This window comes from Heliangelus exortis, chromosome 1 (assembly GCF_036169615.1).
Source record: "Heliangelus exortis chromosome 1, bHelExo1.hap1, whole genome shotgun sequence".
In the NCBI taxonomy this organism is placed as follows: Eukaryota; Metazoa; Chordata; class Aves; order Apodiformes; family Trochilidae; genus Heliangelus; species Heliangelus exortis.
The window spans coordinates 117,355,224-117,376,270 of record NC_092422.1 but is presented as its reverse complement, the minus strand read 5'-3'; the positions used below and the strand labels follow the sequence as shown (position 1 = coordinate 117,376,270).

General features: G+C 41.2%; 2 protein-coding genes across 3 annotated transcripts in view; both read left to right on the top strand.

Annotated features, from left to right (window-relative positions):
* Positions 1–579: 579 nt before the first annotated feature.
* METTL16 (methyltransferase 16, RNA N6-adenosine) lies at positions 580–12,445 on the top strand. The gene is made up of 9 exons (XM_071760726.1): positions 580–883; positions 1,102–1,301; positions 3,619–3,759; positions 5,226–5,341; positions 6,099–6,241; positions 6,998–7,067; positions 8,917–9,006; positions 11,002–11,175; positions 11,265–12,445. Exons 1-9 carry the CDS (start codon positions 756–758, stop codon positions 11,880–11,882), a joined length of 1,680 nt encoding a protein of 559 aa, XP_071616827.1. The 5' UTR covers positions 580–755; the 3' UTR covers positions 11,883–12,445.
* A 1,412-nt stretch (positions 12,446–13,857) lies between these two features.
* The window catches only part of POLQ (DNA polymerase theta), a 49,881-nt gene continuing 42,691 nt past the window's right edge, over positions 13,858–21,047 (top strand). For both annotated transcript variants that reach the window (XR_011729242.1, XM_071760711.1), the window contains exons 1-4: positions 13,858–14,077; positions 16,807–16,980; positions 18,052–18,182; positions 19,438–19,594. Coding sequence is in view for 1 of the 2 variants with exons in the window: in XM_071760711.1 (XP_071616812.1) it covers positions 13,858–14,077; positions 16,807–16,980; positions 18,052–18,182; positions 19,438–19,594 (682 nt within the window). In the remaining variant the exon portion in view is untranslated. The remainder of the gene's footprint in view (positions 14,078–16,806; positions 16,981–18,051; positions 18,183–19,437; positions 19,595–21,047) is intronic.

Sequence of the window (21,047 nt, the reverse complement as noted above, 5' to 3'; positions counted from 1 at the left end):
GAGGTTGGAGCGAGGAGGGGAAAAGCCTCTTCTCCTTAGTGACCTGTGACAGGACCAGAGGAAATGGATGGAAGCTGCACCAGGGGAGGTTTAGGCTGGATGTTAGGAAACATTTTTTCACTGAGAGGGCTGTCAGGCATTGAATTGGCCTGACCAGGACAGTGGTGGAGTCGCCATCCCTGGAGGCATTTAAAAGTCATTTGGACCTGGTCCTTAGGGACATGGTTTAATAGTTGTCTGTGATGTTAGTCGAACATGATGGATGATCTCTAGATGGTCTCTTCCAACCTAAACATTCTGTGATTCTGTAAAGCCATTTTTTGGGGGTTTGTTTGTTTGTGGGGGTTTTTTTGTCTGGTTTGTGGGTTAGTTTTTTGTTTTTGGGGGGGTTTTTTTGGTTGTTTTTTTTTTTTGGTCTTTATTGCTGATTGAGTATCTAACCCTGAAGCAACGATGTATACAACACTCAGATCACCAAATAGCGCGGATCTCTTCTCCCTTTGGCCGGTTCCACTGTCAGCAGCAGCATGGCAGGAGCGGGACACCCTCCCCCCGCCGCCTGCTGCGCCTTGGTACGCCCCAAGGGGGCCGCGGTGCGCGCCGGGAGCCGGGCGGGCGGCGGGGACCCCGGTGGGGTTTGGTCGGTCAGCTCCGCTCAGGTGTCGGAGGCCGTTACCCCGCCCTGCCGGCAGTACCGTGTGTCCGTCTGCTCCCCCCTTTCCCCCTCCCCCGCTCTCCTCCTTTCCCCCGCCGCCATGGCCCTCAACAAGTCCATGCACTCACGCAACCGCTACAAGGACAAACCGCCCGACTTCGCCCACCTGGCCGCCAAGTACCCCGAGTTCCGGCAGCACGTACAGACCACCCTCACCGGCAGGGTGAGGTAGGGCCCCCCGCGGCGGCGGCCGTATGATGGCGGGGATACGGGCGGGGTAGGCCGGGCCGGGCCAGGCCGCGTACGGGGGGGAGTGGAGAGGCAGCCAGGCGCTGCAGGAGCACCGTGTGTGAGCGTGTGTGTGTCCGCCCCACGCCCCCCCACCCCCCAGGGGTGAGGTGAGCGGGAGTCCGCTGGCACCCATAATCGCTTCTTGTACCTTTCAGCCTGAATTTCAAGGACCCGGAGGCGGTGAGAGCTCTGACGTGCACCCTCCTGAAGGAGGATTTTGGACTTACGATTGACATCCCGGTGGAAAGGCTTATTCCCACCGTCCCCTTGAGGCTGAACTACATTCACTGGGTGGAGGATCTCATCGGTCACCAGGATGCTGACAAGCAAGTGCTCCGGCGAGGCATTGACATAGGTGCTTGGAAAGGCAAAATGTTGAATTCGTTATTTGCTGTCAGGGAAGCTAGCTGGCGAAAATTTGTTCCACATCCATAGACAGACGTGAAGTTAGAGAAATTAAAAGCTGAACTCTGCTTGCCATGCTGAAACAGGCAGCCAGACTATACTGGTGCTTCATTTGGTTCCTTGGTGGGGTAGGATTTCTCTGCACAAACACAAAAATGGCCATAGCAGGCAATTAATCTTCGTGGCCTTGAACTCTCTTGGGTGTAGCTTTATGTGGTATATAAAAATGCTGCTGGTAACGCATGCAAAAATGCAGTTCTAAAGGGTTTAAAAAAAATTTGGTGGGCATTTCTTCTCAGTCTTCTAACTGGTGAATTATATCAGCAGTCTTAATTCTGCTTTTGGATGTTTGCATGACTGTGAGTTGTATTGCAATATTTTTAGCATTTTAATAATTGTTTTTGTGGTTTCAGCTGTATTTGACAGATGAATTGTCTGTCTTTTTTAAACTTTGATTTTATTCTTTTTCAATGCAGCTATTGAGCTACATTGTGAGAGAGGCTTAATTAGAAACCAAGGCAAATACTTGCAAAGCTGTCTTTTCATTATAGGTGGTCAAAGATTTCCTGCATAATGTTAAAACCAAAATGGTTTAACAGAATGTTTTTAAACAGGACTAGGCATCCACAGATGGATGATGCTGTCCAGTGCTCAAGTCTAGGAACATTGCAGCTTTTTCAGTTTCAGTATCTGGATTACGGGATACTATCTGGACAGTGTTTGTATTAAGCAGTAGATTAAATGGTAGATTAACCAGTTACTCAGTAGAGATGTAAATTCATAAGATGTACACTGATGCACATAACATAGTTTTCATTAGAAATTTAAAAAACTGTTGAAGCTAGGAACTATAGTTCATATACAAAGTATAAAATTGGCATTGGATTCTAAATTGTTGGTGATTCTGTATGAATTATGTAAAAGGCACCTGTGATGGTACAGGTGAATTTAGTTCACATCTTTTTTTTTTTTTTTTCCAGTAGAGCCTTCCATTAAGATTTCAAAGGTTTTGAAGTTTTGTGCTGAAGTAAACTCATAATGATATTGAGAGAGGCTTAAATTTCCTTTCTAACTTGTGTTTTATTGCTTGCATTAACTTTAAAGTTACTGATCTCCTCAAGTCTTGAGTTTAGTAATCTCGGTTGCTATACCAGTTTTTACATTACAGTTCTCTTGGTGTTTGCAACCACAAGTTTTTGTTCTGTTTTTTCTAAATAGAATGTTTTGATCTCCTGAAATTTATGAATTTTTATTTTTAGCTGGATTTGTTATGGATGCAAGGTTTATAGCATCCCATGGTATGTTCACAGCTGCTTTCCGTTTGTAACGTCTAAACTTGTTAGCCAGCATTAATGGATTTGATACTAGCTTGCATTTTTGAAAAATGATTTGTGTCAACTTCATGACAGTAGGTGGCTAGGAGGACCAGGCAGATCCTTTAAGTCCTCCAGATAACTGCAAAATCTTCACTTTACGTTTTCAGTGAGCTTTGATGTTTCAGCTCTGGGAAAGCAGTAAATCAATAGTACAGGAGTGCTAGAAATACCTGTAGGCTTTTGCATACTGATGTATTGTTACATTTCCATACAGTAGACTCTTGATGTTTCCCTGAACTAATGCTTTGTGGTGGTGAGATATCTTTCCCTTTTCATGTATCAGTTCCTTTTAATCCTAAACTTGACTTTCATTGGTAACTTGATCAGCTAGATAGGCCTTAATTATAAGAAGGAATTATTTTGTTCTAGCATATCTTTGTTTTCAAGTTTTTATTGTTTACCTATCTTTTTTTAGATATCTTAATTGGCATTTCCATTTCTTTGAATGTTTTGGGCATCAGGGAGAGATGGTCTGATGAACTGTAATTTTTATGTGGTTGCTATATGCATCGAGCTCAATAATTTGTGGTAGATAATAGAAGAAAGCAGACAAAAATATGTTTATGATAGGATTTTTTTTTTTAGTAAAAGCAGATGATATTTGTTTTTTACTGTATAAATTAATCACTGTCCTATAGAAAAAATAGCTCAAAAAGAAGTGGATAATTTACTAAAAATTTTATTCGATATTATGAAATTATTTTATTGAAAGTGCATCTTTTATAATGCTGTATTTCAAATTACAGTTCACTAAGGAACTGAGTAGTACATGAGTCATAATCTAAGTTTTTAAAAAATTATTTTTGTTTTAAAAAGTACAGAGTGAACAGACACACTGTGTGTGGTATCACAGATCTGTTCTCCCTTTTTCATGGCTTTTCACTTCTGCAGGGACTGGGGCATCTTGCATATACCCATTACTTGGGGCAACTTTGAATGGCTGGTATTTTCTTGCAACAGAAGTGGATGATATGTGCTTCAATTATGCCAAGAAAAATGTGGAACAGAATAACTTGTCTGACCTTATAAAAGGTATGATAGAATAAGGTATTTATTAGCATGCAGATGTTGTGATTTATTTTTGCCATGTGCAAGGGCATATCAGAATCTGTACTTCTGCCAAATACATGCTCAGTTGTTTTTACTGAATTGGAATGTTTAGTAAGGTCTGCCAGAAAGTCACAGCTTATCTCGAGTGGCATGTGTAGATAGGGAACTACACATCCTTACAAAAATCTAAAAGTTAAGCTTCACTCTGTGGTCTTTTTTTCCCTCTGTACTCTTTGTTGCTGGAGTTCATGCTGTTTCTTCTTCTGGGAGACATGGAATGCTTCCCTCAGATAATCTGCATGACATTGCCACAAATAAATATACAGAGAGAGTCCTTTGTCCTCATTTCTGAAGGGGAACATAACAACAACTGTGTTAGTAGTAGATGTATGCTAGACTTAGCCTGTTGATAAGCTTGGAAAATTTTCTTTAGGAACTCAGTATGCTAAGAAGCAACTCTGAAATTAACACTTCTGTTTTGCTGGTATTTAAAAGCATTCTTTTTAACAAAAATGTTGTTTCAGTCTGTCCTCTGCATCGGTCTTGAGGATCCAGGACTTGATGTGGAGAACAATGACAGTTTTTTGTTCCTGCTCCTGTCGTGGATTTTTAGTGGTGTATAGTGTTTCCCATGTATTGTTTCACTTTATTGGAAAAATCTTGGCAAAGGAAGATGCCTCCTGTGAAGCTGTGGTGCCAAGGGCACTTACCTGGAGTAACTATTGGTGGTCAGAGCCACAGGAAAGGGAGTACTTCTGGTGCTACCTGTAGCCAGACAATGCCTGGGAATGATCCACTCTGCCACTTCTTAACTCCTGAGCCTGAGTTGTTTAGCTAGAGCTGAGTCTACTACTGTAGCTGGTAACTTGTTTAGCAAGGCATTTTGAAGTCAGATGAGAAATCTTTCTATATCTCACTTTGGTTTTGATCTTGTGGGGTTTTTTTTGTTAAGTTTTTTTAACATTTTTTTTAATGTTTTATGAGTCCCTCTTTAAATTTTTGCCACACAGCTTCATATGAAGGCCTTTGTTGTTTTTAACTTCAAGGAAAAGAACAGATCAGTGATAGTAAAAATGACAGTAATGTGATGAATTTCCATCATACCTTATATGAATTGCATCATATCTTCTTCTGGGAAAAAAAGTAATATTTTTGGCTAAAGTGAAATACTGCTTGCAGTAACTCTCTTACAAAGGAAATTCCTCCTATGTGTGCAAAATAGAAACTGATAAACCTGGGGTTTGATTGTAAATGCTTAAAAAAAAAGGAAAATTACATGATGGTTCTGAATTCTGCGTGTCTTTTACTGGAATGGTACTTTGTTGAATGTGTTGTTTAGAAAGTACTGTTTTTTATACAATATATTGTTTCAGGAAACACTGAAATGTAAATGGCATGCTACATATAATATGAAGATCCTTACTAACCAAATTCCTGTTTTCTGTTAGTGGTTAAGGTACCACAGAAGACTCTTCTAATGGATGCACTGAAAGAAGAATCTGAGATAGTATATGACTTTTGCATGTGTAACCCCCCCTTTTTTGCCAACCAACTGGAAGCAAAGGCAAGTTAACAAACTGAATGTTGCATGTACTTCAGTGAGTGGGAAGGTAACAGCAATTTAACTTCTTTCCTTGGGCAAGGTTGAGTGGAAAATCCCCAAATTATTATGAAATAGCATTTAACTCTTTTCTCCCCCATCCCCTCCCAAAAAGGAGTTTTGAAATGTTTAACTGTTACCCTTCCTAAAGGGGAGTATGACCCGTAAGTTTTTTTCACAAGTTCTTACTGTCTTAGGGAAGTAGTTTGGAAAGTAGACAAGCTAGTAAGTCTGAAATCAGATGGCTGTTGCATAACAGTGGTACAGAGGAATTAGTTTCTGGCATCACACCTGTCTGTATTTTTCATTTCATTAATAATTTAGGCAGTATCATACAGCTCAGAACAGTTCTTGCAATACCAACTGAATATAGTCAGAAACTTAACTCTGTAATATAGGACAGTAGAAAAAAGATCTGTCTTGAAAGAAGATTGTAACTGTGTAGTTGCATGTAATCAGCATGTCTTAGATGTATTGGAACAACATATTTCATATTAGCAGGATACTGATGTGACAGGTAGCTTTCCTAAGTTTGGGATTGTTGGGAATTCTCTCATTTATGCTGATTTTGAATGTATCTTTGCCTGTTATCCATGGTACTGATGGGGGGAGGATAACTAGAGGAAGGGACACTTGCACTAAAGATTAAGGCAGGAAGTAGTGTACAAAGCAGCTTAAGATTTCACTAAATGTTCATCTGAAATGTTCTTTTTATATCCAGGGAGTAAATTCTCGAAATCCACGGCGTCCCCCTCCCAGTTCTGTAAATACAGGAGGGATCACAGAAATCATGGCTGAGGGGGGAGAACTAGAATTTGTCAAAAGAATAATTCATGATAGTCTACAACTTAAAAAGAGGTTACGGTAAGTGCTTTGTGTAGTTAAAAAAAACCCACTTCTAGCCACTTCTTTGACAGAAATTATGTGAAAGTGATATTTTAAGTAAGGAATGTACCTGCAGCCCAGTGGTATCTGTTCGGTTTGTTTAATGATGGCTACACATCAGACACTAGTATCAGTTTATGTTAAATTAATTGTTCCTGAGCATCTATTGCAACTCATTGTTGGAGGTATTTAAAGGCAGAAGGCAAAAAGAGCCCATACCAGTGACACTCGTATGTAGCTTGCAGCTAAATTAACACACATAACTGCAGTGCTATAGACAGTGAGTGTTGATTCTTAGGACATCTGGGATGAGATGATTTATGACATTACCTACCTAACTGTTTTAGGTAGTTTCTATCTTTTCCTGGCTGAATTTTGGTAACTTGCAGATTTCTTCAAAGAAAGTGGAAAAATCGAAACAAATTGTTTTAAGGGGTAATACCTTCCACATTACTAAAGTTGCTTTTTAAAACAGGATACTTGGTTGTTTAGGTTCTGTCTCAATATTAATGTATGTCCTAAAAACTTGAAAAGATTCTCATCCAGTCTATCTTTGCACCTTTTTGTTCTGATTTATATTGTACTGTGTCCTACTTTTTATTGAAGAGTGTGATTATTTTGTTGTTGGTTTTAAATCTTCTATTGCAGTTTTCTGATCCAAGTAGTTATTTCTGGTAGTTGCTGTTTTCAGTTGATCTGTATTTGTAAAACACTTTGTTAATGTGTTGTTTGCAGGTGGTACAGTTGCATGTTGGGGAAGAAATGCAGTTTAGCACCTTTGAAAGAAGAACTACGAATTCAGGGGGTGAGTTGGTATAGCCCTTGTATATCCTGTGTATGTTCTGTATAATATAAACTATATTCTTTTGCATGTAGGTAATTATTACTCAATTATTTTACTGAGTTTTTGTTTAAAAGAAGAAACAGCTATTCCCTATTAGGGAAGCACTCAGAGCAACTGAGATTTAATTACTGTAGATACAAAGCTGATGGATAAGCATATATCATATTCACATTTTTGTCTTTATCACATCTAGAAGCATGTCTTCATGCATTCTAAAGCAATACAAGCAATATGGGATTTCTAACTTAAACTCAGTGGGACAGAGTGTAGTTGGAGGGCTGTACCTAGAGGAGTCCTTCAGGGTTTGGTACTGGGCCTAGTACTGTTCAATGTCTTCATCAGTGACCTGGATGAGGGAACAGAGTGCTCTGTCAGCACGTTGGCTGATGACACAAAACTGGGAGGAGTGGTTGACACACCAGAAGGCTGTGCTGCCATTCAGCTAGACCTGAACAGGCTGGAGGGTTGTGTGGGGAGAAATTTAATGAAATACAACAAGAGCAAGTGTAGTGTTGCATCTGGGAAAGAACAACCCCAAGTGCCAGTATAGGTTGGGGCCTGACCTGTTAGAGAGAAGTGCAGAGGAAGGGGACCTGGCGGTGCTGGTGGACAGAAGGTTAACCATGAGCCAGCAATGTGCCCTTGTGGCCAAGAAGGCCAAAGGCATCCTGGGGTGCATTAGAAGAGGGGTGGTTAGTAGGTAGAGAGAGGTTCTCCTCTTCCTCTACTCTGCCCTGGTGAGGCCACATCTGGAATATTGTGTCCAGTTCTGGGCCCCTCAGTCCCAGAAGGACAGGGAACTGCTTGAAAGAGTCCAGCGCAGAACCTCCAAGATGACCAAAGGAGTTGGAACACCTCCCTTATGAGGAAAAGCTGAGGGAGCTGAGTCTCTGTAGCTTGGAGAAGAGAAGACAGAGACTAAACCTCATTAATGTTTAGAAATATGTAAAGTGGCCAGGAGGATGGAGCCAGGCTCTTCTCAGTGATGTTTAGTGATAGGACAAGAGGTAATGAGTGGATGCTGGAGCATAGGAGGTTCTATGTAAACATGAGGAAAAGCTTTTTTGCTGTGAGGGTGACAGAGCACTGGCACAGGCTGCCCAGGAAGGTTGTGGAGTCTCCTTCTCTGGAGACATGCAAAATCCACCTGCATTCATTCCTGTCTGACCTACAGTAGGGGGGGTTGGACTTGATGATCTTTTGAGGTCCCTTCCAACCCCTAACATTCTTTGATTCTGTAATAAATGTGTTACAACATCCATGTGTGGAAAGACTAGAGAACACTAACATCTAAGTTTTAAGATTTAAAAGGAAGCGTAAGTTTGGGCTTAATTTTTGGGGGGCAAAGATAAGAGAAGTGTTTCTGGGCATGTTTCTGCCACCTGCAGACAGGTGAATGGCTTGGCTTCCCAAACCTTTGCCTTTGCTCGAGCGATGGGTTTGGTATTCAAATATGGAACAAGAGCACGTTCTGAGCAAGGAGAAAGGATGTGCTTTTTGTAGATCCAAATGCAGGTGTGTGCTGGGAGGAAAATGTTTTGAGTTGCTGAACCTGAAGCTCTGAGAGGGCACAGATGTGGTAGCGTGGAAATGAGAAATCCTGGGCATGGGTACCAGGCTTGGCACTTGGCACAAGTTTGGCAGCTTCATATATCACTAATATCCATGAGCTGTGTAAGAATTTAAATTTGTCATGACAAGGAATATCTGTTCTAACTTTTTAATTATTTTTTTTAATTTGAAAATGGGTGCATTAAAACAATGCTGTTTATTAGTATGAAATGAAGTTTTGTGTTGCTTCTTTGCATAGGTTCCTAAAGTTACTCATACTGAATTCTGTCAAGGACGCACCATGAGATGGGCACTGGCATGGAGTTTTTATGATGATGTACAAGTACCTGTAAGTAGCTTAATTTTTGTTTGCTTGTGATTGTCTGTGTCTCTCATCTGATGAAGGGCCTATAACTGCATGAAGCAACCTGTTCTTCAGACTGGATCATTGGATGCCTTGGGCAATATGGACAGTAGGATTTCTTAGCTGGCTGCTAGCCTGTCAGCAGTAATTACATGGAATTCAGGAATTACTTAAGGAATCAATTCAGGAAAAAAGAAGCCTGTGTATAAAGTTCCTGTGAATTTCAGTGAAAGTAACGTACTCATAGCATACTTCAGATAGCAATTTAGTATTATTTAAAATATGCTAAGTTTGGGGCTAGATTTGAAATTTAAGCTTCCCTCTGAGAACTTGGTTTTAATTTACAGTATTTTGTTACCAAATAGATATGAAGATGTCTAGCTCAAATTTTCCCATATGAATGTCTCCCACAGCATTCTCCTAGAGAAGCTGGTGAATCATGGCATAGACAAGTGTACTCTTCACTGGGTAAAAAACTGGCTGGATTGCTGTGCCAAGAGAGTTGTGATTAATAAGGTCAACTCTAGTTGGTGGTCGGTCATCAGTGGTATCCCTCAGGGCTCAGTTTTGGGGCCAGTCTTATCTTGTGATAAATCTCCTTATCAATGATCTGGGCCAGAGGGGACTGAGTGCACCCTGAGTAAGTTTGCAGACAACACTAAATTGGGCAAGAGTGTTGATCTGCTTGAGGGTAGGAAGGCTCCACAGAGGGAGATGGACAGATGGGATTGATGGTCCAAGGCCAATTGTATAAGGTTCAATAAGGCCAAATTGTGGGTCCTGTGTTTCAGTTTCAACAACCCCAGGCAAAACCACAGGCTTGGGGAGGAGTGGCTGGAAAGCTCCACAGCAGAAAAGGACCTGGGGGTGCTGGTGGGCAGGCAGCTCAACGTGAAGCAGCAGTGCGCCCATGTGGCCAAGAGGGCCAACAGCATCCTGGCTTCTATCAGAAATACTGTGGCCAGCAGGAGAAGGGAAGTGATTGTGCCTCTGTAGTCGGCACTGGTGAGGCTGCACCTTGAATACTGTGTTCAGTTTTGGGCCCCTCACTACAAGAAAGACGTTGAGGTTCTGTAGTGTGTCCAGAGAGCTACCAAGCTGGTAAGGGGCCTAGAGAATAAGTCATATGAGGAGAGGCTGAGGGAACTGGTATGGTTTAGTTTGGAGAAGAGGAGGCTGAGGGGAGACCTCATTGCCTTCTACAGCTACCTGTAGGGAGGTGGGTGTTGGCCTCTTCTCCCAAATGAACAATGACAGGACCAGAGAAAATGGTCTGAAGTTGCAGCAGGGGAGGTTTGGATTAGGCATTAGAAGGAATTTCTTTACTGAAAGAGTGGTCAGGCACTGGAACAGGCTGCCCAAGGAGGCAGCTGAGTCACCATCCCTGGAGTAGATGTGTAGATGTGGCACTTCGGGGCATACTCTAGTGGCTGAGATTGCAAGGGTTTTGGTTTTTGCTTGGTGCATGTGTGTATGGTTGGACTTTGTGATCTCACGAGGTCCTTTCCAACCGTGATTCTGTGATTCTGTAAGTGGAGCTTTGTTCACCTTATATAATATGAGACAATTGCATTTTTTGATCCAGATGTACATCTACTTGAAGATAGGTGTAGAGAATAACCAACTTTATAGAAGATTCAAGTAAGCCTTCAGTGAATTTGGATCAAAATGTAGATATTAGCATTTGACCTCTATTTCCAAGAGCAGCCACAGTGTCTCAGCTCACAGAGAGCCAATAATTTAAAGGCACCAATGAAGCTTTTTGCCTAACATCTGCTGATGAATTCTCTCTGTCCATCAAAGCTTGAAGTGCATGATCCTATTAGCTGTTTTTAATCTAAAACTCTTTTCAGTGAAGTTAAATAGGCAGTGTCAATGACTGCTCAGCAGCTTATACTCTTAATCCTCACATCTTCTGGGCGTAAAAGTCATCCCAACATTACCGCATAGGTTTGCAATTTTTTTTTTTTCTTCTTCTAGTCACCTCCCTCTAAAAGAAGAAAATTAGAAAAACCCCGAAAACCAATGACATTTATAGTCTTGGGTTCTACGGTTAAAGAGTTATCCATCAAAGCTGCAGCTATGGGCTGGGATGCTGTGGAAGCTATTGATGTGGTTAGAGCCTGGGTAGAGAAGATTCTCACTGATCTGAAGGTACAGTATTAAGTATTATATGTTAAGACAACATCTTGAAAGCATAAATGTGAGAGGCTAGTACAAAGTTCTGCTGTTTTCTGCAATAGGTTCAGCATAAACGTGTTCCCTGCGGAAAAGATGAAGTCAGTCTCTTTGTGACTGCCATTGAAAATTCCTGGATTCATTTGAGGAGAAAGAAGCGTGAGAAAATAAGGCAACTAAGAGAACTTCCACGAGCTTCTGAAGATGTTCTGCAGGCAACAGAAGAGGAAAAAAACAGCCAGAAAAGTGTGAGCAACAATTCGGACCGTGAAAATCCCAAGACTGAAGACTCTGAAATGGTCTTTATGGCACCTGATGAGGATGTCCACTTGACCACGGGTGACGAGCTAATGGAAGAATCTTCTGTCAAAGAAGAACACAGGGAGCACTTGAAGGAGGAGGAGACAGAAACACAGTCGGGAGAAACATCGCTTGGCAAAGGTTCTGGTAATGCAGAGGAGGAACCTTGCCCTTCAGAGGAAGCTAGCAATTTGACAGCTGGAAAAGAACAAAGTCCCAAAGAAACAAGTAGATGTTTTCTATTGAAGTGCTTAATGAATGTGAAGAAAGAAGGAAGTGATATATTAGTAGAAATGCACTGGGTTGAGGGACAGAACAGAGACTTGATGAACCAGCTCTGCACATACTTACGAAACCAAATTCTTCGACTAGTTGCTAGTTAGTCCTTTTTTCTACTTTGGTAAAGCAAGTCAATCTTCAGATTTTGTAAACTATTTTTAATGGAATAAAATTTTCAATTAGCAAACCCTGTTTTTTCCTCTTAAAAAATAGCAAAGTGGACATTGAAGTCCCCTTGGATATTGTAAATAGCTTTTTCAAAGCTGCAAGGAGTACAAATGTACACAAAATGTACTTCATTGCACATTAAGCAGTGGGGAAGTAATAGATTCTGTGCTGCAGTTCTCTACATTAAACTGAAACATTATGACTTTCAAATATCAACAGTGCTTACTCTCTTTTTTTTTTTTTTTTTTTTTTCTGGTGCAGTAGGATTATATATTGTTACCAAGTAGAAATCTGTTGTGAAATATTTTCTTAAATATTTTTGTCAATATTAATACAGGAAATAGTTATGTGGGAATTGTTTTCTGCAACTGGGAGTCTTCAACTAAAGCTTTAAGTATGCCTCTCCTCCCTTTAATGCATTTAACCTTTGATCTACAGAGTAGCAAGATGGTTATATTCTCTATGTGTCAATTAATTAAATATTTGCTGTAGAAACAAATGTGTGTTGTACTTTTCTGATGCTTGGGCTTTGAAATACAGAAGAGCCTTCTAATAGCATTTGGTTTTGTAAAACAACAAAGTAAGCTTTTGGACCTTCTTGATTTAAAGAGGATTTAAATATGTTCCATTAGGTCATTCCTTACATCGATTCAAATTAATTGTTGGAAATGACAGCAGTATTCTTCTGCTTGCATTGAAGCTTATGAGATTCCTTTAATGACAGGAATTGAGAGCACGTGCTCATCTTCATAGGCCAGAAATTCCCTATGCTTTAGGTTGTTGCTGAGGAAGACAACTGAGAAGAAGGCGATTGCTTCCACACCTGACCTCCTAGTCCTTTTTACCACTGACTATTCTCCCAAGTGTTTCTGGGCCAGTGATCAGTTCCTGTGAGTGGAGAGGCTGGGGAATGTGTCTTGGGTGCTTCAGAGTGGTCATGTACATGTGTTTGAGATGATGAGCACTGGCAGTGCATGGAGCCAGCCTCCAAAGCCGTCATCTGTTTCTCTGTTGGCATCTACAGAACATGGAAAGTTTTTCTGAGTGAGTGGAGCCTGTGTGTTCATGTGTTTGCTTACCCAAAATAAAAGATGTGCTCCTGGTGGACGGAAAGAAATACTGTGTATATTCATGCTATGGGGACCACTTTGAATGTTCACTTAGTTGTCACTATTTTTAGAAATCTTAGTATGTTTTCTTAAGTTGAAATTAAGTCACTTAGAAAAGCTTTAGTTTTCCCCCTCTCTTGTTAGCTAATGTGTACCATGCATCTCAGCACTTTTGCAGGTCATGCATAAAGATTTCAATTGTTTGAGTATTGAGGATTTTTAGCAGGACTGCTTCTGATATTCATATCACCGGGGAGAGATTAAGCTGGTGCTACTCTTTTACAATATGAAGAGGTTATTTTTGCTACCTGAGCCACTAGAAACAGAAAGCAAAGCTCTCCTTTGTGCTGTTCTCTGTTGATCATTTCAGTCTGTCTGCAAGGATGAGGAGGCTTTACAGGGTGAGCCTGTGACCTTGTGTCATGCCTGTGTACCTTGCATCATTCATTATCTCTGTACAAAGAAAAACCGGTACATCATTTTGATTATTATTTTAGGAGTTCAAACGTTGCATTGGCATTGTATTTTATTCTAAATGCTTTGACAAAGGTGAGTGGGTGGCACACAGAAAGCTAAAACGTGCGCAGTTCGTGCAAACACCAAGCTACCGCCATCACCTTCACGCACAGGCGAGCAACGTATTCAGACAGCTCGGGGGTGTCGGTGAGTACAGTTTGTTGCCGGACCACCCTCCTCACCTCCAGCACAGGGAGCCGGCCTTACCCGGGGCTCGGAGCCCGACCGGGCGGCAGCCGGGAGCAGCCCAACCTCCTTCGCCTCACGGGGCGGTGCCGGGATTCGAATGGCGCGGCGGGAAGATGGCGGCGTTACCCTTAACGGCACCGCCACAGCTGCTGGCACCGGGGTCCGAAGCGGCAGCTCGGGGGTCCCGGCCGCCTCCCGCGGGCTGGGGAAGGCTGTCCCTCAGGGCCCCGACGCTTCCTGCCGGGCCGTGTTGAGCCCGCCGCCCGGACTCGACCTCTCCCTGCGCGGCAGCGGGAGCCCCGGCACCAGCTCGACAGGTACCGGCGTGGTAGAGCGCGACGCTCCCTTCCCTCCTCTCCCTTCCCTCGGTCCCTCAGCGCAGCGCGGAGGGGAGGGACGTGAAGGGGAGAAGCGGAATTGGGCTGGCCCGGGCAGCCCGCCTGCGGACCGCTGGACCGTGAGGCAACATGGCGCTGAGGCACCTCCTGCCGTCAGCGGGTCCGGGAAGTGCTGGAAGGAAGGGGTCGGGGACCTTCCGAGCCTCTCCCGGCCCGGGGTGCGGGGCCTTTGATCCGGGAGTGATTCCCTGTCCTCGGGCAGGAGTACCGGTGCTCCGGTCGTTCCCTTCTCCTTTGAGGGAAGCGGCTGGAACTGAGGTGTGTGTTTATGTTAACGAGAAAGGGAGAATAGAAATACAATTCGAAGGATCTTCTCGCCCTGCTCACTGTTAGGGTGAGGAAGATAAGGAAACCCATGTTCTGTGCCTGCTTCTGAAGTCAGGCTCGTTTCATTATCTTTCATGAAACAGTGGTCCTTGTTCTTGACTTGGCCTCTAGGTGCTACTGTAATGCAACAATCACTACACTCGGTATGCTTTGGTATAATAGGTGAGGTTTACCCACATTATTCAATTGATTCAAGAATACATTAAGCTGATAAAATGTATTGCATCTAAAGGCATCACTTTAACTGGTCCTAGTGGATGCCCTGATACCTGCAAATGCAGAAAAGTGTAGTAGGGTTTTTATAGTATAACAACTTTCTGATACATACAAGATGTTATGTAAACATAAATCTTGTGTTATATAAACATACTGTGGCAAGATGTCATATAAAGTGGTGCCTCTAAATGCAATACCTTTTACCAGTTTACTGCACTCTTGAATCAAGAGAAATGAAGATATATACAGCATCAAGATATAACATCTCAAATCAAGCTATTTATATAAAATCTTGTAAAGTTCATCTCTATAAAGTTCATCCCTTCTGAAATTTTTTTGTAACCCTTTAAAACATCTACATCTCTTGAACTCTTCTCCAGTCATGTTGCATCTTGTCCTTGAAATTATTCTGTTCTGCAAGATAAGATTTTGTCAGCTCCTGCAAATGGAGCTTAGGAAGGTAATGTACAAGTTTCCAAGAGACAAGTCCTCAAAGATGATTCAGTGAGTAGTACTCCTGTCCAACTGGCTTCACATTCTGGAAGGGTACTCTTTCAGAGAAATCTAATGCCCAGTGCTTATCTTCTTCATATTGACTATTAGCATTTTTATAGTAGGTAATAGGACAATGTAGACCTGTAAAGGACAGGTACATGTCTTTCCATAGATCTTTAAGAACTCTTCAGGCACAAGTTTTCAGATTCACAGTGCTGATCTACAGGTACAGTTCAAACAACAGAAAAATCCTTTACTCGTTCTGTCTCTTACTTGTAGTTCATGGATTTCAACATTAGGAAAGAAGCTTGAGATCCCATCATGTATGTTTTTTAATTTTTTTAAGGCTCTGAATCCTAATTCTGCCATATTAGTCACATTTTAGGATAGACGGTTCTGGTCTCTTTTAAATTCCCCTTGGGAAGCCTGTTCAGCTTCATGGAATACTGTTGTTCTCTCCTGATGGTGCTCAACTTCTTGTTTAGTACTTTGATTATACAAAGTAAAACAAAGCTTTCAGAGCCAAGCTATATCCACTTTTTAATATATTTGTGTGGAGAATAATGTTTATTCACCAGTAACAGCTAGACTGGGGCTAACCTCGAGAAGGCAGTTTAAATTTTTATTATGTTGAAAGTAAAAATACTGGCTGCTAGTATTTCTGATCTAGCCTTCCCTTATGCTGTCAGCAGTGGGGGGGGAATTTTTTTTAGAATTTTGTTGTGTGTGTCAGTAGAAGAATGGGTACAGTAGAATCAGTACACTCAATTACTTGGTTTTCATATTGATTTGACAAGGTCTTTCACAAGATGCTATTATGGGTACTGTGCAGTCGTGGGCAATAGGAGAGGCATTACTGTGGATCAGAAACCTGGTTTCTGTCTCACGTGAGGAAAGGGAGAAAAAGCTTGAGTTTTCTTAATGATTTGGAAAAAGGGAGGAGGAGGTGAGGGAGGAGGCGAGGGAGGAGGCAACATCTGTAGCTGGCACAAAAGTGTTTAGGGTTATGAAGACAAATAAGCAAGGAATTTAAGCTAGAGGAACGATCCATGTGGTAAAGATACTAATCAGTGTTGGTAAACTGAAAAAAACCCCATGCACTGTGCAGAGTAGCTTAAGCTGCTTGTTTGGGTTTTGTTGTTTTTCTTAATTCATCCATAAGGCAAGAAAAAAGACTGGGCAGTTCTGTAATCTGTGTGGATTACTGAAGTCTTTGGAGAAATAATTTAAAGAGGAAACAGTCTAGATGAGGTGGCAAGCACATTGCAATGCTGTTATATTAATCAGTGCTGAAGCTCTCTGTTTGAGTATGTATTTGGTAATGGTTGCTCTGTCTCAAAAGCAAATATCAGAGCAAGAGTTTCACAAAGAAATTATTTGGATGTGGAAAGTCCTAGGAGAAAAAAACTGAAAAAAATATATCAGGAGATAAAAGCGGTAAAACAGCCATAGGAAATACTGAAAAATATAGGGAAGATAGCTTCTTTTTACCTTTTCTTGTAATACAGGAGGTTGTAGAGAAATTTGACCTTTAGTTATATAACCTAAGTGACATCAGATTCAAGGATGGTATGTAACTTTTAAAAATGTTTTATCTTCTCCTTTAAAAGGGCAGATAAATGTTCCCGAAGATCAAGCAGACAAGTTGCTCCTTGCAAGCTGGGGTCTTCCCAAAGCAGTTCTGGAGAAATACCACAGCCTGGGAGTAGTACAGATGTTTGAATGGCAAGCAGAATGCCTAATGCTTGGACAAGTTCTGGAAGGAAAGAACCTAGTTTACTCAGGTATGCAAAGATCTGACAAAACCTGTCCCTTCTAGTTTTTCCAGTGCCATTTATAAGAAAATAGTGGTGCTGAAGAGTGTTGATCTGACAGTTAAAAAGGTCAAGATCTTTTTTTTTTTCTGGAGAGACTCTATTAAGATCTGCCCCATCACTATACCTCAGTCCTGGATTGATAGACTCCTTTCCAGTTATGGGGAAAGAATTTTTTTCCCCATTTTCTCCCTTAATGTTCCTTTAGAAAATTATAATTAGGGGTCTGTTGATGATGACTCCTCTTTTATTACACTCTATGTCAATCAGGAGCTGTATGATAACAGCAATGTTTGAAAATTTTATTTATTCTCCAATTTTTTCAGTCCCTTTAATTGTTTCATCTGTTGTGTGGGGGGAGGTGGATATTGCAGAAGAAGTAGTCCTGGTGGACTAGAAATTTGTGACAAATGACAACTTGGGTGTCTACTGTCTGTAGGAAGAAGGTCCCAGAGCAGCACTGGGAGGATGGAGAACTTAGAAGAGGGGATGATTTTATTAGGCTTGAATTTGAGTTTTATTTACTTGGTTCCAGAAAACTTTGGGCCTGATTGCTGGGTGATGGCTGTCCCCTGGTGTGTAACATCTCCTCCAGTTTTTCTCTGGTTGATAAATGGCAAACAGCACTGCTTACCAACCAGGAAGAGTTAATATAGTTACGGCCTGGGTTAGTAAGATGTTGGCTGAGGTCCACTCAAGAGGCTCCTGTTGGGGTTTTTTGTTTGCTTGGTTTTGGTTTTTTTGTGGGGGTTTTTTTTCTAGCTTATCTCTGAGCTGCTGTTTCCCCTGGAGCAGAGTTGAGAAAACAAGCTTTGATAGTATGATGGAAGAGGCTAGATGAGAAATTCTTTGCAGTCTTCTTGACCCTTTAAGGGGTTCACTCCAGGTGTGGTTGTGGATGTGGGAGGGGGGCATCCATTGAGTCCCGCCTCAGGTTCTCCATCAACTGCTTTCTAGCCTACATTTTTTATATTTGTCCAGCTAAAATCCCATCCAAGCAAACTTTCATATTTTTTTTCTTTTTTTCTGTTTCCCCCCCAGCTCCTACCAGTGCTGGAAAGACACTTGTTGCAGAATTGCTTATTTTAAAGCGAGTTCTGGAAACTCGTAAGAAAGCACTTCTCATCCTTCCCTTTGTCTCTGTTGCCAAGGAGAAAAAATGCTATCTGCAGGTAAGCAGCATTCAAAGAGGGTAAATATATGGGTTGTAGTTGCTGGGGCACATTTTTTAAACAAGTTTTTGCATGGATTTGAGGGAAAAGAAATTGTAGAGTAGTTTCAGAAAGGATGTATAGATAATTTAAAATGTGCTCTTGTTCAAACTTGGATGAGTTTTTTTATCTCTTGTTACTTGCATTAATTCACAGATTTTTATAATACGTGAATTTTAAAGAAATTTTCCAATTAGGGATTGTGTCAGAAAAACTACAAAGGAAAGATGTCCAAATTATATGAAAGGATAAAAGAATGTTTTAGCTTTCCTTGGGGTGTTCCACCAGAATTGTGTGCCTTTGATTTCACTTTGACTTTGCTAAAAATATGTTCTGACAGACTGTGGTTATGTCTTGGCTTCTTCAACCCAGCTATTTAAAAACCAAATTTCAGTGGGTGCAGTCTCTTCAAAACAAAACCAATAAAATCAAACATTATTACCATTATTTAGTATGTCAAAGTAGCAATTATTAAAATAAATCCACAAAACAACCCCAAACCCATCAGACATTATAATTTCCGATGCTTTAGACATTTTGGGTGTTATTAAGCTGAGATGGTTATCTTAAACTTGCAGATTGCTAGGAAATGTTACAAACTGAGTACCAAAGCTACTCTGTATTGATAGATAAGGGAGACATGCTTTTGCTTTAGTCTTGTAAAGTTGGAGGTTTTTCAATGCTACCCCTGGCATAAGTTTGGCATAAGCTGCCCATACTTGAAATCATATGGTACCCTGCCCATCTGGTTTAAACATTTGTGCCTTCTGTTAATGCAGTAATAAATTGTGGAAGAAAAGAAGTCATCATTTCCTGACTTTCCTGTGAGATGTGACATCTTTGTGTTTGGGGTCCCTGTCTTTTGTCCAGCATTTCTCAGGAGCAAGGCTTCTTTGTACATAAGCTGCTGGTGTTATAAACTCTTGCACTAACCTTTTTAATAATAATGTCTTTATACAAAGCAGTAGTCTCTTACTCAGTTTTGTACACTTTATCCTGCAATGTGTGCTGTGGCTTCTGCTTCGGAAATAAAAAATGACTGGAAAAAGAAAAAGTAGCAGTAGCTGGCTGAGTTATGGCTTTAATCTGAGTAGTTGACATCATAAATACTAGAAATCGTGGCTGTAGGATGTAGGCTTATATGGGATTCCAGCAGGCATTTATCAAAATTTGGGGTTGTAACATAGGCATGACATTCTGTATCCTTGGAAAACAGGCCCTGTTTCAGGAGGTGGATGTAAGAGTGGAAGGCTACATGGGAAGCATGTCTCCTGCTGGACGTTTCTCTGCCCTGGATGTTGCTGTCTGCACTATTGAGAAAGCAAATGGTCTTATCAATAGACTAATAGAAGAAAACAAAATGGACTCACTGGGTAAAATACTAGGGCTTGACTGATGCGTGACTGTGTTTATTACGTACTCTGAGTACCTGTGAAATCATGGGTTACTTTGTATTTGATCAGTTCTGTATGTGAATGTCATGCCAAATAAGAAAATTAAGCATTTTTTCTTCCTCCAGAGCACCTCTGATATGGAATAAAGAAGTCAGTCAGAGCTGTTCTATGTAGCTCAGCAGCTGGGGTAACTAGATAGAAGCTACAGGTTTTAGTTTGTCTGACACTGATGACAATCCATTGACAGTGATTGTCTGCAATAAGCAGTCATTCCTTCAGCTGTTAAATGTCTTCTGATGAAATTGAATTAAAAGTCTGGGATATGTTCGAGCTTAAAAATGTATGTATGCTCATTTGTTTTGGACAGAGTCTGTAGAATCCATGGTTTATCTTCAACATAGCTCAAAGAAGAAGAGGAATTTTGTTAGGTGCTCGTCAGGGTGCAGAGAGTGGAACGATTACATAGAGCTCCTCTTGACAGTCATGGTGACTGGGGGGCTCTGACATTTCTCTCTTGTAGTTTGTTCAAAAGCCTTCTGTGCTGGTTACAGACTTTTGGGTCACCATGCTATTAGATCATGGTCATTTTCATTTAATGTTTGGGAGGAGATAAAAACCTGAAGAAGCCCTGTGTTTCCAGTGTCTACTTGGAGAATGTGTTTTCCTAGTCCAGTTAGAAGTTTGTATTTCTCTTTGTTTCCCGGATCAGTAAAGCTTGACCCAGTTGTATTTTAGACAGTAATCCATCTGTCCATCTCATCTTCTCACTGGCATGTAACAGAGATGGTTTCTATTTTAAGCATATTAAAACTGGAAAACTGCTCTGAGACCTCCACCGATGAAACTACTGATCCATGTGCACCTGTATAATATTCTGTAGCACTGTATACCAGAAGAGGTTTCTAAACGTAAGAAGCAATAAGGGAAATAAAAGCCTTGAAGGTTTTATCAGAGGGTGAAATCAATGCGTAACACATTCACATCTGGCTCTATAAGGGCTGGATCACCATGGATGTTATAGACTGCCAGTGGGCTGGAAGATGATGAGTGGATGACTGTGGTTGTGCAGCATTTTAAGCTTACTGGAATTGAGGGTCCTGGAGTCCAGACCAGTTCTTGAATGTGTATCCTCATCTCTTCCCTTGCAAAGGAACTGGTGATTATGCAGTTAGTTATTTCAATATATGGCTACTTAGCTTAGCCATATTATTTGTGTTTAGCCATAGTTTAGCCATATATTAAGTAGAGCTAGTTTGATGCTAGGTCACCTCACCATACACTGTCCTGCCAGCATAAGACAGAGTGGGGTCAAAATGTCCATATTTATATTGGCTTGAGTGCCTTGGAAGCACACTCAGTATACTAAAAGCAGTTGTTTAATGACATCGTCTTTCAGAATCTAGAGATATGCATGCCAAATCCCTTTGGTTGG

Excerpts from the sequence above, each read along its gene's own strand:
- METTL16 (XM_071760726.1), top strand. The coding sequence starts at position 756 with ATGGCCCTCAACAAGTCCATGCACTCACGCAACCGCTACAAGGACAAA. Across the intron at positions 1,302-3,618 it reads CCGGCGAGGCATTGACATAG|GGACTGGGGCATCTTGCATA; the intron begins GTGCTTGGAAAG and ends TCACTTCTGCAG. Across the intron at positions 6,242-6,997 it reads CAACTTAAAAAGAGGTTACG|GTGGTACAGTTGCATGTTGG; the intron begins GTAAGTGCTTTG and ends TGTTGTTTGCAG.